We start from the raw sequence: 14,041 nt of genomic DNA on the forward strand, positions 1-14,041 counted from the left end.
AACCTATTCATTTGATATTATACAAAATTAATACCCTAAACTAAAAATTATAAATGTTCCCAAATTATATTGTTACCTTATTCACCTATTATTTTAAAATAATCTCTACAAAAGGTAATTACTTGGTTGCCTCAAAGAAAGTGATAGCAAGCATACCGGATTTAGGGTTGTAAATCCAGAACTCTCTGATTTGCATGAATCCAAGGCCTTGATTTTGACCACCTTATCTTGATGAGCCTGGTAGGTCACTTTACAATCTCCAGAGATATCTATCTAAAAAGAAAAGCAAAAATACAATGTTTGGGATTCTCACGTGGACCATTTGAATTCCAGTAGGAAGTGGCTTGAAAATTGGGGTTCTAATATGTCATGGGGGACTGACTTTCTGCCCAGGCTGACAAGCTAGGAAGGCAGAAGAATTCAGTGTTTCCTGCAGCGTGTGGATTCTTTTCCATTCCCTTTGTTTGAGTCTTATGAGTGCCTCCATATTGCCCCAGGAATAACAAAGGATTTCCTACTTCTCTCTAATGTCTAATAGGAGCTGGACAAATGGCCTGGTCATAATCAAAACCTCTCGTAAATGGGTAATTATGTGGCAAGGGGAATTGACTTTTAATGCTGTATGTAGGCTGTGTGTACGTGTGCATGTGCGCGTGTGTGCGCTCACATGCTTTGATGAGCTGAGTATGATTCGAAATCCTTAAAAACCTGTGGGGTTAATTCAACTCATTATAAGTCACATCAACAGTTTGAATGTAGGCAAATGTATCTCAGTACAGACTCAGTTTAGCATCTCTGAGTCTTCCCTCTGGCCTCTACAAGCACCACCCCCAGTCTTCATTCTAGAAAGCTAACCAGCATTCCCTTGGCCCAGCCTTGCCATCAGATTTTCTCACCCACTGATGGACTGGCTGAATTCAGACAAGAAAACTTGGACTCAGCTTTGCTTTTGACTCCAAGCATGGTACTGAAGGAGTCACTCAACTTCCCTAGTTCAACCTCGGTTTCTTCATCTATAAAATGAAGAGGGTTTGTATAGACCAGTGGTTCCTCCAACTGACAATGCATCTACATTAGCTGAGAAACTGTTAAAATACAGATGCTAATCTACTTAATCAGAATCTCTGCAGTGAATCCAGGGAATCTATATTTTTAATAAGCTCCCCATGGGATAGTGATGCACAGTGATACCACTGGAATATTCTCCAAGGTTTTTTGCATCTCTATCATTCCGTCATTCTATAGGTCTCTTTAGTATGACTTATTCTAATTCCCTCTACCTTGTATTCAAATACAAATTGGGGTAAAGGGCAATTCGTTTCATATGTAAATGAGATAACCACCCAAGTCATCTTTTCTAAGCATTACCATAGCAGTAACTTTTTTTTTTACTGAATTTCTGCAGATAGAAACCCATATAAACAATTTTAGTAACTTTATTGACAAATACGTTTCTGGATCCTTAATAATATTAGTAAGTACCTCATTGGTAGTTCCAGAGTTTAACTGCATCTGAAATAGACTAGCCAGGCCTCTCTTGAGATTTTCTATGGCTATTGGTTCATTTTGATAGGAGTAGAACTCTTTGACCTAGGCAAAAAAAAAGGACAAACATAAATAGAGCAAAAATGCATCATTTACCAGATTTGGTTAAATAAATAGCAGGGAAGGTTAGATTCTCACCCCCTATCAATTCTGGGAGAAAGAGATCTGTTAGTCCAAAGCTGGGACTTCTTTTTTTTGTGAAACGAAGCTATTTACATTTCTAAGAAGCTTAGACTGTCCAAATACGACATTTCAGGAGACTTTTAATGAAGGCTCTAAATATGATGAGCGTAACATAGGGAAGGAAAGAGAGCATCGATACGGGGTGGGATTTCTGTGAAAACAAGGATTGCCCAAGGAAGAGAAATCAGGAACATTCTCTTCAAACATGTCAATGTATTCTCTACCTGTGATTCTGCTTGAAACAAAAACTAACCAAGGTTTAAAATAACATCAAAGAAATAGATTCTTGGAAGAGAATGGCAATCCCCATGCTTGAGACTCCTGAGGCAGCACAGCCTCTAAGGGCTATGATACGGGCCCACACGTGGCCAAAATGCCCATGGTCAAAATTCCACAGGATCGGGCTTCCCTGGTGGCGCAGTGGTTGAGAGTCTGCCTGCCGATGCAGGTGACGCAGGTTCGTGCCCCAGTCCGGGAAGATCCCACATGCCGCGGAGCGGCTGGGCCCGTGAGCCATGGCCGCTGAGCCTGCGCGTCCGGAGCCTGTGCTCCGCAACGGGAGAGGCCACAGCAAGTGAGAGGCCCGCATACCGCAAAAAAATTAAAAAATTAAAAAAAAAAATTCCACAGGATTGATGTTCTGCCCTCCATAGCATTCATGTTGGCCTTGGGTATAAGGAGACATACAAGGTTGGAAGACTTGAGGTTTAGGGTGCTAACACTGCATGGCCTCCCCCACGCGCTGCTTTGAGTTTCTCTTCAGAAGGTGGGAAAAAGAGGTTGGAATGAGGAAGGTGAGTGTGATTTGGCTGCACTAGTAAATGGCTTATCTTAGCTTTGTTTCATCCTTGAGATTTCTAGGCACAGAGGTAATAACGATGTCTCATACCATTTTGAACATTTAGCTCATGTTTAGGAAACAAGGATAAAAATACAAAGCATTTTCTGGAAAGTAGGCTGTCATTTTTTACTCTGTTTTGACTCCAAACATGTCACATGATTTAGAAATGGAGAGGTTGGACATAGCTTCCCTGTAAAAATTCCCAAGGTCTATGATAATTATAGCTGGCATTTCTACCAGAAATATCCTGAATGCCTTCCTATTTCTCTTTAAAACCAACCATGACTTCTCAAGTAAAACTGAAAGCTCAGTCATTATGCAATAAATTCAATTAATACCAATCTGAACAATTTAGTGTACATGAAAACTCCCTCATCCCTTAGAAGAAGAAAATACTTTGCCTGAATTATCCTAACAAGTGCCTCAAGTTTTCTATTTTTATTTTCTACATATACTCTGCCTAGTGATAGATTTATTAGGTACTTTATCTGGCAAACAATTTTAGTCATTACAGTGGATGAACCTATAAGTGTTGGAATTGTGTTTGTCCAGCTTAAAAAGGAACTGGAATAGTGATCTCAGTGTCTGAAAATCCATGGCATCATATTCTCAAACAAATCACTGGCAATTTCTCAGAACCAAGGCTGAGTTTCTGATGTTCTATTTTGTAAACTAGGTCTTCTTTCCTTTTAGGAATTATAGTGTAAATTTCTTTTCAAATATTTGGGAGTATGGGATCTGCAAATATCAGGACTAATAGAGCTTTACAACTGGATCGCTTGAGCCCATACACAGTCAGAAGGGCTTGCTGGTAGCAATACACACATGCCTAAGGCCTGTGACTTTTTTGGTCTGCGCCTTAAATACTTCAGAAAGTGAGAGGAGCCATTAAGTGGGAAAAATGCTTGTACTATCATCAGTATTCTCACTTTGCTTCCAAGCTACAAAATATGCCTGAACCAGTTATAAAGTTTCACCTAAAATTTCAGGAAACCCAGGTCTCAAATTTAATCTTTAGACTATGCATAAGGTTAAATGCTCTCCTGTTACTCCTACTTCTTTTGATCTTGACTGCTAGATACCTAAGAAAATGGTATGCTGAATTTTTTCCTGGAAGGCTGAGCAACATAAACTGTGAGACAGAAAAATTTTTTTTCATTCCTTCTATTAGCTTTTATTGTTTCCCTAGAACTAGAAAAGTGGACAAGTCTCTTTTTCCTTTGTCTGCCTGCTACATTTGGGGCCTACATTCTCTTCCTTTAGTGCAGAGCAATGAGATCCAAAGTGAAGACAGCACTGGTATCCATATTAGCTAAATGTCAAAACTGTTAGAATCGAGTAGGGTTTTGATAATTCAGAAAATAATAATAAAATATCAGAACTTGGAAGTTTAATCCACACGGCTGACACAACAATAATCTTAAATTCATTATTTCACAACAGGAACTAAGTAAGTTTTATTATATTCAGGCCATAAAGCTGATTACTTCATTCAGTTCTGAAATGAGCTCTGAACATGCAAGAGCACAGGACTCTTATCTAAATTCACAGTCTCCCAAACTGCCAGAGGCCGGCGGCATCGTAGACTAGTCACAAACTAAGAGTTGAACCCAAGGAAGCTAAACATAGGGGGAGAAGGGTGGGTTGTGGGAAAGGAGACTCAGTGCCTCTTCTGGGATAATTTTGAGGGCCAATCTCCCCTTGGAATCAGTAGGGATTATGCATTTCTTTTCCTTAGGAAAAAATTACTTCTATACATTCCCTTAATTTACGCATTCGTTAAGAATAAGAGAAAGCGAATTTTCATTAACTGGTCAAAGAGCAAAAATAAACAAAAAGGGTCTCAGCAAACAGAGATTAGTCATTTTATCTGGTCTACTTAGCTGAAGCTATGTCTCTTTCATATGTATCTAAGACAGAGCATAGCTAAGAAATGGTACATTGGAAAACAGACAAGTGAAGAAATATATAAAGAATTAGAAGGTTTTCAAGGTGCCACGTATCTTTTGGAGGTTCCGTGTGTGTACAGGAGCCACACTGCCAGATTCAGAGAGCAAATCAATGTCTAGGAACAACACAAAATAAGGGACAGACTCGGCAGCCACATGATTAATGTAATCAATACTGAGCAAAAACCAGAAATAGAAGTCTGGTAATATTCTAGTTAATTGGATTAGCATTCAACACTGTAACTTGAGGCATCTTTTGCATGTCAGTCTTAACCAGAAAACTGTCATATTTCCGACTTCATCTATGATTTGTAGATAAAACTAGAGTCATACCCAAACATTTAAGTAGGGGAGATAAGTAGGCATGGAAAAAAAATATGTGCAATAAATATGCATGTAAGTATTTCCATGAGATATCTTTTACAATGTAAACGTGGGAGCTTAAAACAGGGGCTCTGGGAGGACAAAAATACATGCTGATGGGTATCCTTGAAACCACAGAAATTTCTTAAATTGAGCCTGGGATAGAAAATACTCTTTGAGAAAACAGCAGTACAGTCTTCCCTTTCATAATTTCTCTCATAGTAAAATGAAGTGATAGTTTAAATAATGATCTTTCTGACAGTGATGTGGCTAAAAAAGTCCAAGTGGCTTCTTAGTCTCCAGGGTCATGTTTTTTCCAACAAGTACTTTATTGTGTAATTGAAAGATACCACAATGTACTTTGACCTGTAGCTACAGTAAATCATCACAAGTAATAGCTCCTGTAGAAATGGCATGTTGGAGCCACTGAAATAATGATGTGGCAGCTCCATCCCAGCCTTTGAACAGGGAGGGCACTGAGTGCTTTTGTATGTGTAACAAAAGACTTTGTACTCAACCGCTACCCAAGGGGCTATAAAATAATTGGTTTGTCGTTAAGATTATAAATGCAATTAATAGTTTATAAATCAAGCATCTTGCCACATTGGAAGGCCAGAGATGAAAATAACAGTATTTCATGTTGTTAATAAAGTTGTGCTATATGAAAACCAAGTGAGTTAATAGATACAGTGAAGAATAAAAAGAAGACTACAAGGCAGCCAGACATTTTTTTTTCCCCAAGTACATTCCAGCTTGAAAAGACAGTAAAATATAAAGGTTTCCAGCACAGAAACCTGTTTTAAATCCCAGCTCCACCACTTGCCAGTTGTGTGACCTTAGGCAAGTTTCTTTACTTCTTTTAACTTTGGTTTCCTCATCTATTACAAGAGGACCAAAAAGTAGCACCTGCTTCCTAGGGCTGTCATGAGGAAAAAGAGAGAATTCATGTAATGCCTTCAGTCAGTGCAGGCATTAAGCACTAAGTATGTTTTAGCTTTTATTAAGCAAACAATAGGCACAGACTTCCTCAAAGTCTGACTCATTTTAGCCCCATATAACCTTATTTGTTCATTCCTTTAATTTACGAACATTTATTGAGTTCCCACTATGAACAAGGTGCTGAATATACAAGATAAAGACACAACTGCCACCCAGGAGACGCTTACTCTGAATGTGGATGGCAGACAAGTAAAGAGAGTATTACAATACACTGTGATAAATGCTTGGATAGAAATAAGCTCAGGGGAGTATGGGGTTTGGGAAAGGCTTTCAGAACACCAAGTTGGTCAGTGCAAGGCTTGGTTCTGGGTGCTTTGGGGAGGAAGGGAGTAGAAGGGCTGGAATATCAAGAGGAACAGCAATTTTCTCCACCAAGACCCATAATCTAGCAATGAACACAAATGACCAAAAGGAAAGTAATGGGGGGCATGAGTGAGCTATAAAGTGCTAAGAGGGTTCTGAAGAGGGATGGTTATTTCCAGCTGGCTAGAAGGGTGGGAACTTTGTAAAAGAAAGGGTCTGCAAGCAAAGCCTGAAGCATGGTAAGTATTTTCACAAGTGGAGAAGGAAGAGAAGGATTCTTGAAATGGTGATTCATGTTTGGTTACAGGAGAGTGATGATATAATAATCCTTCTTGTGAGTCCCTTTTTAGTACTTTATTAAAAATGAGCATCATGAATAGCAAAATATTTCATGTCTGAAATTTATATTTTAAAGTATTTGTTTTCACTTTTAGTTTGAATCTAGAAATTTTGGATCTAGAGAAATTTTAGAGATTTGTAGTTTTAACTATAATGATCCCTTTCTGTTTTTCTACTTTAGTTCCTAAAAGTAACCTTTCATCTTATACTAATATGTTTTTATACATGTCAGTATAACATCTATACTTTTCATAAACCCACATATGTAATACTTGATCATTCACAGATCAAAATTTCTTTTCAATTCCAAACATAGTAAGACCATTTTAATAGACTAGACTCAAACCGTAAGAAATGCACAGTTACAGAATTTTCAGAGCAAATTTCCAATGTATATTATAGTGTCCATTCATTACTTTAACATATAAAATGCTTTTCAGTCGTAGCTATAAAATAATCTAAATGCTTTTCTAAAGAATCAACTCTATCTTAGAAATGCCATACCCCTTCAAAAGCTTCAATTTTGTACTTAATCCACTTATTGATTTCTTATGACAAGTTAATATCACTTATCTAAGTTAGATCATTTCATTCTCATAATTTGTCTACTTTCCTGAATTTATCCAATCATCTCTGATGACCTATTGTGTTACAATATCTTTTGAATTCTTCCTAATTTAATAAGGAATGTACCTTTTAATTATGCCTTTTACCAATAAACATATACTTCCTATATAAAGATTTTTCATAAAAATAGGGAACATAAATGGCTAGGAAATATAAGTGAATCCAGTGCCTTGATTTACTTCTGAAACACTTAATTTGCAACTTCTGTTTATTAGTTCTTGAAAAATTCCATTTTCCATAAAAGTAGCAACACCATGATCACCTAAAATAATATCTACTGAAGGAGAGAAAAATATGAAGTTGGAAAAAACAATGTGAAACTCCAAGAATCACTTTTACCTTTCCATGGACTAGATGAAGGAGCACAGGTCTTTGTAGAGCTTCCAAGTTTTCCTTTCTTATGATTTGGGATGGCTTTTTTCCCTTGAAAATGCTCTTCTCTCCTCTCTGTTGATTCACATTTTCGACGTTTACATCTTTTATCTGGAATCATGGAAAGAAACCTATTAGAAAAACTTCCTATGTTTGTTTCCATCAGGGTCTCCTAGAAAATAAAATGGTAAAGCAATAAACAGGGTTGGCCATAATTTCTTCTGTCATTCTCAATTCATGATTCATAGGACCTAATTATCAACTTTAAAAGAATGGAGAAGGTATTAAAAATTAGATTTTTGAATTAGGTAAAAATACTGACATCAAGGAAATCTGTGACTTCAACTCTACCTAATACTCTGTAATGGCCTATATGGGAAAAAAAATTTTTTTAAAGACTGGATATATGTATATGTATAACTGATTCACTTTGCTGTACACCTGAAACTAATACAACATTGTAAATCAACTATACTCCAATAAAAGTTTTTAAAAATTAAAAAAAAAGAAATCTGTGACTTCAAGTCTACAATAATTGTGGCTAGAAGATAGCTCTTTTATGTCATTGTCACTCTCTTCATTTATTTTGAACTGCTGCTGTCTGCCTGCTCTCTCCACATTCTGTACCATTGGTTTGAAAGGAGCCCTGCCCCACTGTACTTTATTTGTACACACAAAATTAAAATGAACAGTCTGATTACCGAACAAAGAGGTACAGAATGCTTTCTGCAAAATACTGTTCTATTGAGAAATGGCTTAGTGAGGTGGATGATAAAATTTTGATCCAACTTGGAAAACACACACAGCTATTAGAGACAACCAAAGAAGCAAAGATCACTTGATAAATGTATTGCAGTAACACCTCATTATAAAGCATATCAGTAACTACTTATCAGTGACAATGAAGCAAATCTTGGTCCTGTGTACCTGTTTCACACTGACTTGTAGAAGGAGAACTGACTATACTAGAGAAACTATTGCCTTTAGGTCCTTGAAAAGCAAATGTGGACTCACCATATATTGAAACAGGAACAGGCCCCAGAGGCCATATAATTTGAATCTCTTTGTCAACACTTAAATCTAAAGCATCATAACTGACCAAACACTGCCATTCAGGGGAGCACCTCGTTCTGTCCTCAAGAAGAATGCAGAATAGGTTTACTCCCTCATTGGTAATTTTACCTGTTGGATCAAGGAACTCAGAAAACTTGGAAGGTCACAATTTATCTCCTTCAGTTAGAGTGGTCTCGATTGCTTTACACATAACATGGATTCTAGACTCCTTAGTTTCAGAACACTTCAAATGGATTCTAGTTTAATGTGCCTATTAGTATGACATATAGAACTGGACATCATACTTCAGTTACTCACCCGTATACACCTTCGTTTGCCTGCTTCAACAATTTGGAAAGATCAGATCACTTTTGGTTAGCAAAAACTTCAAAACTGTATCTCTACTTATTTTAGTGATGGATAAAAAATTCAATGACTATATGACCAAGAGTACAGACAAGTGCTGTTGAATGGTATACTTCTCAAAGACTGCTGACATCTAATCTTTGCATCTCTCTGGTAGAAAATGCCCACCATAATTTGGATCAGTTGGTCGTCATCGCCATCAGGACTCCTCCACAGTAAGACAACATCCACATTGGATGAAATTCGGTAGCCCACACTGTCTTGGAGGTTTCCTTTGCCCCGATCAAGAAAAACTTCAGTGGAGTACGTGAGTTTGTATAGTCGGTCATTATTTAATGAGAGACCAGTTGTGTGACCTGCATAAAGATAGTGACACAAGTCAAGTCTTAGTTGTAAAGCATCCATCAGGCCAGGGTCTGTGCTATCTAGCACAGTGGTACACAGTGGGAGCTTATGTTTGCTAATGGAAGTAAATTTTTGCTAAGTGAAACATGGTTCTACTTCTCCATCTGCTGAAATTATTGGCTTGAACAACAACAAAAACCACAACAAAGAAATAAGCTTCCATTTCAGAAAACCTTAGTTTGTATTCTTAATCAGTAATCAGATTATCTAAATATTGCCCTGGTTGAACTATAGAATCTTTTTTAAAGAAATATCATTGTATTGCTTTAAATTATATGAATATGATTTCTTCCCTGCCCCCCACCCCAGCTTTACCGAGGTATAATGAATATGATTTCAAGTAGAGATGCAGCCAGAGATTGTTCTATAATTTAGTAAAAAACATTTGTTATTAACATATCATTTAAATACAAGAGATCAAAGCCAAAGTAATTTTAGTAGTTAGAAAGCAGTCCCTTACATTGGATATTTTGAGTATTTAAATATCCCTCTAATGTACTTTATCCTATTAATTTAATTAGTAAACTTTTAGTATGAATGTACATTTCAAGGCTACACATATATAAATTTAAATTAGCTATTCCTGAATAAAACGATGTTTTCCTACATAAAATCCTAGCACAGGCTTTAATCTGGCAGGGACAATTTAATGTCAAATAGTATACAAGTCAGTATTATGACCAAAAAAAATTGATATATGGAGGAGTTCATACACTCTCCAAGTCAGTTTATCTTAACCCAAAGAAATGTAAAAGAGTAGGATCAAGTCTTTCCCAGAGATGACTTGCAGTTTATGGTCATACAAAGTCTTTGTATGTTTTCTATCCATAGCTCGCAGGAGATAGTAAAAAAACGACTTCAGTATACATTTTTCCTCAGTGCTAACAGGGTAGCATTGCCTAGTTAACTATATAGGGAACCATATCTTTTTTTTCCCTCAGGACATATGCACACGGGAGAGGGACAGGAAAGGAGGTTGAGATGACTAGGACAGAAGTGAGGCAGCTGAGAAAGGAAGTGAAATTACTTGGAAAGCCAGAAATTAGAAAACCTCTGAAAAGTCTTTACTATTTACTGTCTCTATCACCTACTGTGGCGCCTACTGCCCAGAGGAAAAAAAGGTCAAATACATTGTCTCTAATAAACTGTTCTAAGTGTTTTATACACATTAACTTATTAAATCTTCACAAAAACCTAATGGGGTGGGTACTACTATTAGCCTGATTTTATAGATGAAGAAATTGAGGGACACAGAGATTATACAATTTGCCCAAGGTCACCCAGGAAATCAGTGGCGGAGCCTCTAACACCCTGTCTGGATCTAGAGACCATGCTCTTACCTATACTATACACATAAAACCTTTAGGTTGAACACTTCCATTCCTGGGGAGTGAGCTAGGAATTCATTCTTTCATTCAACAAGGATGTACTGAGCACCTACTGGGTAGTAGGCACTTTTCTAGGCTCTGGGGCTACACCAGTTAACAAGCAGACAAAATTTCTACCTTTGTGGAGTTTACCTTTAAATGAGGAAGGGATGGAAAATTAAAAAAGCAAGTACATAAACAAATTATAAAGTATGTTAGAAGTGCTAATGAAGAAAAATGAAACAGGAAAGGGAACTGGGATGTTAAGGGAAAGAGCTTTGTGAGAAGGTAATATTCTGGGCAAATACTTTAGGCTAGCCACATGGATATCTGTGGAAAGAGCAACCCCCTTCCCTCCTTCCCCACATTCCTACCCATGCCCCGCCCCTCCGCAGAGGGAGTAACAAGTTCAAAGGCCCTGAGGAGAGTTCATGCAGGTGTAATGGAGGACCAGCAAGGAGGCCAAAGAGGCTGGGATTGGCTAAGTGAAAGACATAGCAGAAGGAGATGAGGTCAAATAGGTACCCATGGGTGGCTGGGAGACCTGGGGGGACATTTGCATAGATTTAGAATTTGGTTGAGTGACACGAGGAGCCACTGGAGAGTTTCGCGTGGTGAAGTTATACATGATCTGACAAACCTTCAAGGGAAGGGAATAGGGCGTTTAATAGGAATCAAGAAAAGCCAGGAGAAGGAAGTGTAGGAGGGGGTCTCCAAGTGTGTACACAAAAACAGGCTGTGTCCAAACACCAAGTCAGGCAGAACCTCAGGTATGAGATACAGAAGGCAGACAGAGTCAGGAGAAACCTTGCAGGAGGTGAAGCCTGGGACTCCCTCTAGCCTCCCTGATCTCCACCTCTTCTGCATTTTAACTGGGGACACTGCTGCAGGGTCAAACACTGGCTTTCTGACTAGGAAGATATTTTGGTCAAAGAGGCCTTCTTTTTATGACACCTATCAAGTTCCACACAGGGCAAAAAGGAAATACATGTTGTCTTATCTAATCCTCACAGCAAGTCTGAAAGGTAAGCAGTATATGGCAGCTGAAAAAAGCTGACTCCACATATAATCCAACATAGCAGATATAATGCAGAATTTGACGTTGGAATATGCTAAAATTCAAGTTTTGTGGACTACCTGAAGTTGTCTCCTGATTAAAGTAGCTATGAAAAGTTTGCAGTAAAGTAGCCTCTCTTTAATTCCAAAGCTTTCCAAACTATCATGTTGTTCTTTTTTTTTTTTTCTTTTCTTTTACTTGACTGGTCAAAAGAATGTGAAAAGCGACAATATATATCAGTTCCTGACTATGATTTGGAAGTGATAAAGCACAGGAAAGACTGGGCTTTGTTCTCCTAGAACTTTTTCCTACCTCTTTCAACAGGAGATAAAGCCTAAAATGGTTTAAGTAAGTGCTGACGGTGCTGAAGTGTTGTCCCTTTTATCCTTTCCTCTTTGATAATTATTGATATTTCTGTTTCTGTTATTCAGAGATCCAGCAATACTGGGCAGTGGGGGCATGTCCCATTTATACTGGTGACTAAATTTCTGTCTTAAGGTGTTGCTCTGTAGAGTATTCAGAATGGCAATTGGAACTGATGGTAGATTAAACGAGAAATCAATTTTAGCCCCAAAAGGAGTCAGTACCTCTTCAAGGTGCCCCTTCAAGTGAAACTTTTAGTCATGTAAAAGGAACAAAACTCTTAATTTTGAACTTTTTAAGAAATATCTTCAAATATTCTTTAATTAAACTTAGATCAATATAATAGTTCATTGACTTCAGCAAAAAGACAAAATAGAGATAAGTTAATAAAGGTGAGGCTTGAAGAGACCTGCGTTGGTGGTAAGGAAGACAGGTAATGGGATTTACAAATGCAGCAGAAGACTAGGAGGCCGTAAGTAAACGAGTAGGATGAAGGACAAGGGAGAAAATATGGAGGATGATTGTTGTGCATGAACTGAAAAGCATGGTAGGGCCAGGGACTGAGAGAAAGACTGGGAGTGAAGGAACAGTTCAGGTAACAAGATTAAATAGAAAGTGTATGGGCAGGTTATCAAAAGGAAAAGCACTATAAAGAAAACCCAAAGAAGGCACTGAGAATGGACCCACCATTACAAAATGTGATTCAGAAAAGGTAGGGAAAACCTGAGTCTTCCAAACATTCAGTCAGCATATCAGCATATCTCTTCTAAAGAGACCCTTTTCCATTCTAATTCTAAACCCCTCCTCCATCCTCTTTATGGTCCAACCTCTCTCAACATCCACCCAGATCTGGGGATTTGCTAAATAGTTGCATTGAGAACTAAATTTGAGATGAGTTTTGAAGTGATGCATAACATCCCAAAATTTATAATGGCCTGATTTTAAAGTAAACTCTTCACATGTAATTCGCTTATTAAATGGCAATCATTGCAAAGGGCAAGGAATCTATAATTAAACCATGGTACTATAATACAAAAAATTACCCTATCTGGGTAAGAGAGAGCTGTCAAGTCCTGTACTTTTTATTCATGGTATTTGGCATAAGCAGCTTATATCATGATGCTAATAATGCTTAAGCATTGGAGCCCTCACTTACCCAGGCTTCTTCCAAGATCTTGGAAGGGGACCCTAGCGTTGTGTACACATGCCATATCTTTTTTTCAGTAACATTTGCAAAAGTAGGATATTTTTGTAAAAAAGTAGATATTTTTTTCTCAAAGATGGAGCCTAAATTGCATAAGCTTCAGGTTCTAAAATTCTGGATTTGCCACTGAACTTACACACAAAAAACTGTAGCTATCTGTTAATGTTCTAAGTCATATTTCCCTGTATGTCATTGCTCTGTGTGTGTGTGTTTAAATCTTTAAAAATGCATGTATTTGAAAACATCAAGTTATCCAATGTTCTCATTTGTAGGACAGGGGGAAAAAAGAGAAGCCCACAATAACTACTATATCTCAATTATTTTTCTCAAAATAATCATGGTATTGGTTTGATCTCATGGTGTATGAATCATTCATATTTCCAATATTCAACAGTTTATTTGACAGATAATAAAATGTAAGCTCTCTATATAGCAATTCTCTGTCAGATATAATTTACAAACCTTTACTTTTTTCTCATTAAAAATTCTTTTCATCCAAGTAAGGACTATATCTTTAAATACTGAACATTTTAGAATCTGGTAAAAATATATATATTATCTTTAGTTCAAGAACCTAAAGTGTGATTTGCTTAGGTGAAATAATTTAACCCCCCCACCACCCTTTTATTGCTCCAATAGCAAAGATTGTCTCTTTTCCTCATGTGGAAATTTTCTGTGCAAAAAAATCTTGAGACAAACTTTACC

General features: G+C 37.4%; 1 protein-coding gene across 1 annotated transcript in view; it reads right to left on the minus strand.

The window, feature by feature from the left end:
• The window catches only part of MTTP (microsomal triglyceride transfer protein), a 47,100-nt gene that overhangs the window by 30,519 nt on the left and 2,540 nt on the right, over positions 1 to 14,041 (minus strand). Inside the window, exons 2-5 of the mRNA XM_022582417.2 lie at positions 9,109 to 9,296; positions 7,489 to 7,632; positions 1,483 to 1,590; positions 157 to 273 (exon numbers count right to left, since the gene is read on the minus strand). Coding sequence (XP_022438125.1) covers positions 157 to 273; positions 1,483 to 1,590; positions 7,489 to 7,632; positions 9,109 to 9,296 — 557 coding nt within the window. The remainder of the gene's footprint in view (positions 1 to 156; positions 274 to 1,482; positions 1,591 to 7,488; positions 7,633 to 9,108; positions 9,297 to 14,041) is intronic.

Source organism: Delphinapterus leucas, chromosome 5 (genome assembly GCF_059928025.1).
Source record: "Delphinapterus leucas isolate spDelLeu-1000000601 "Yukka" chromosome 5, BTC_Dleu_Yukka2, whole genome shotgun sequence".
Taxonomy (NCBI): Eukaryota; Metazoa; Chordata; class Mammalia; order Artiodactyla; family Monodontidae; genus Delphinapterus; species Delphinapterus leucas.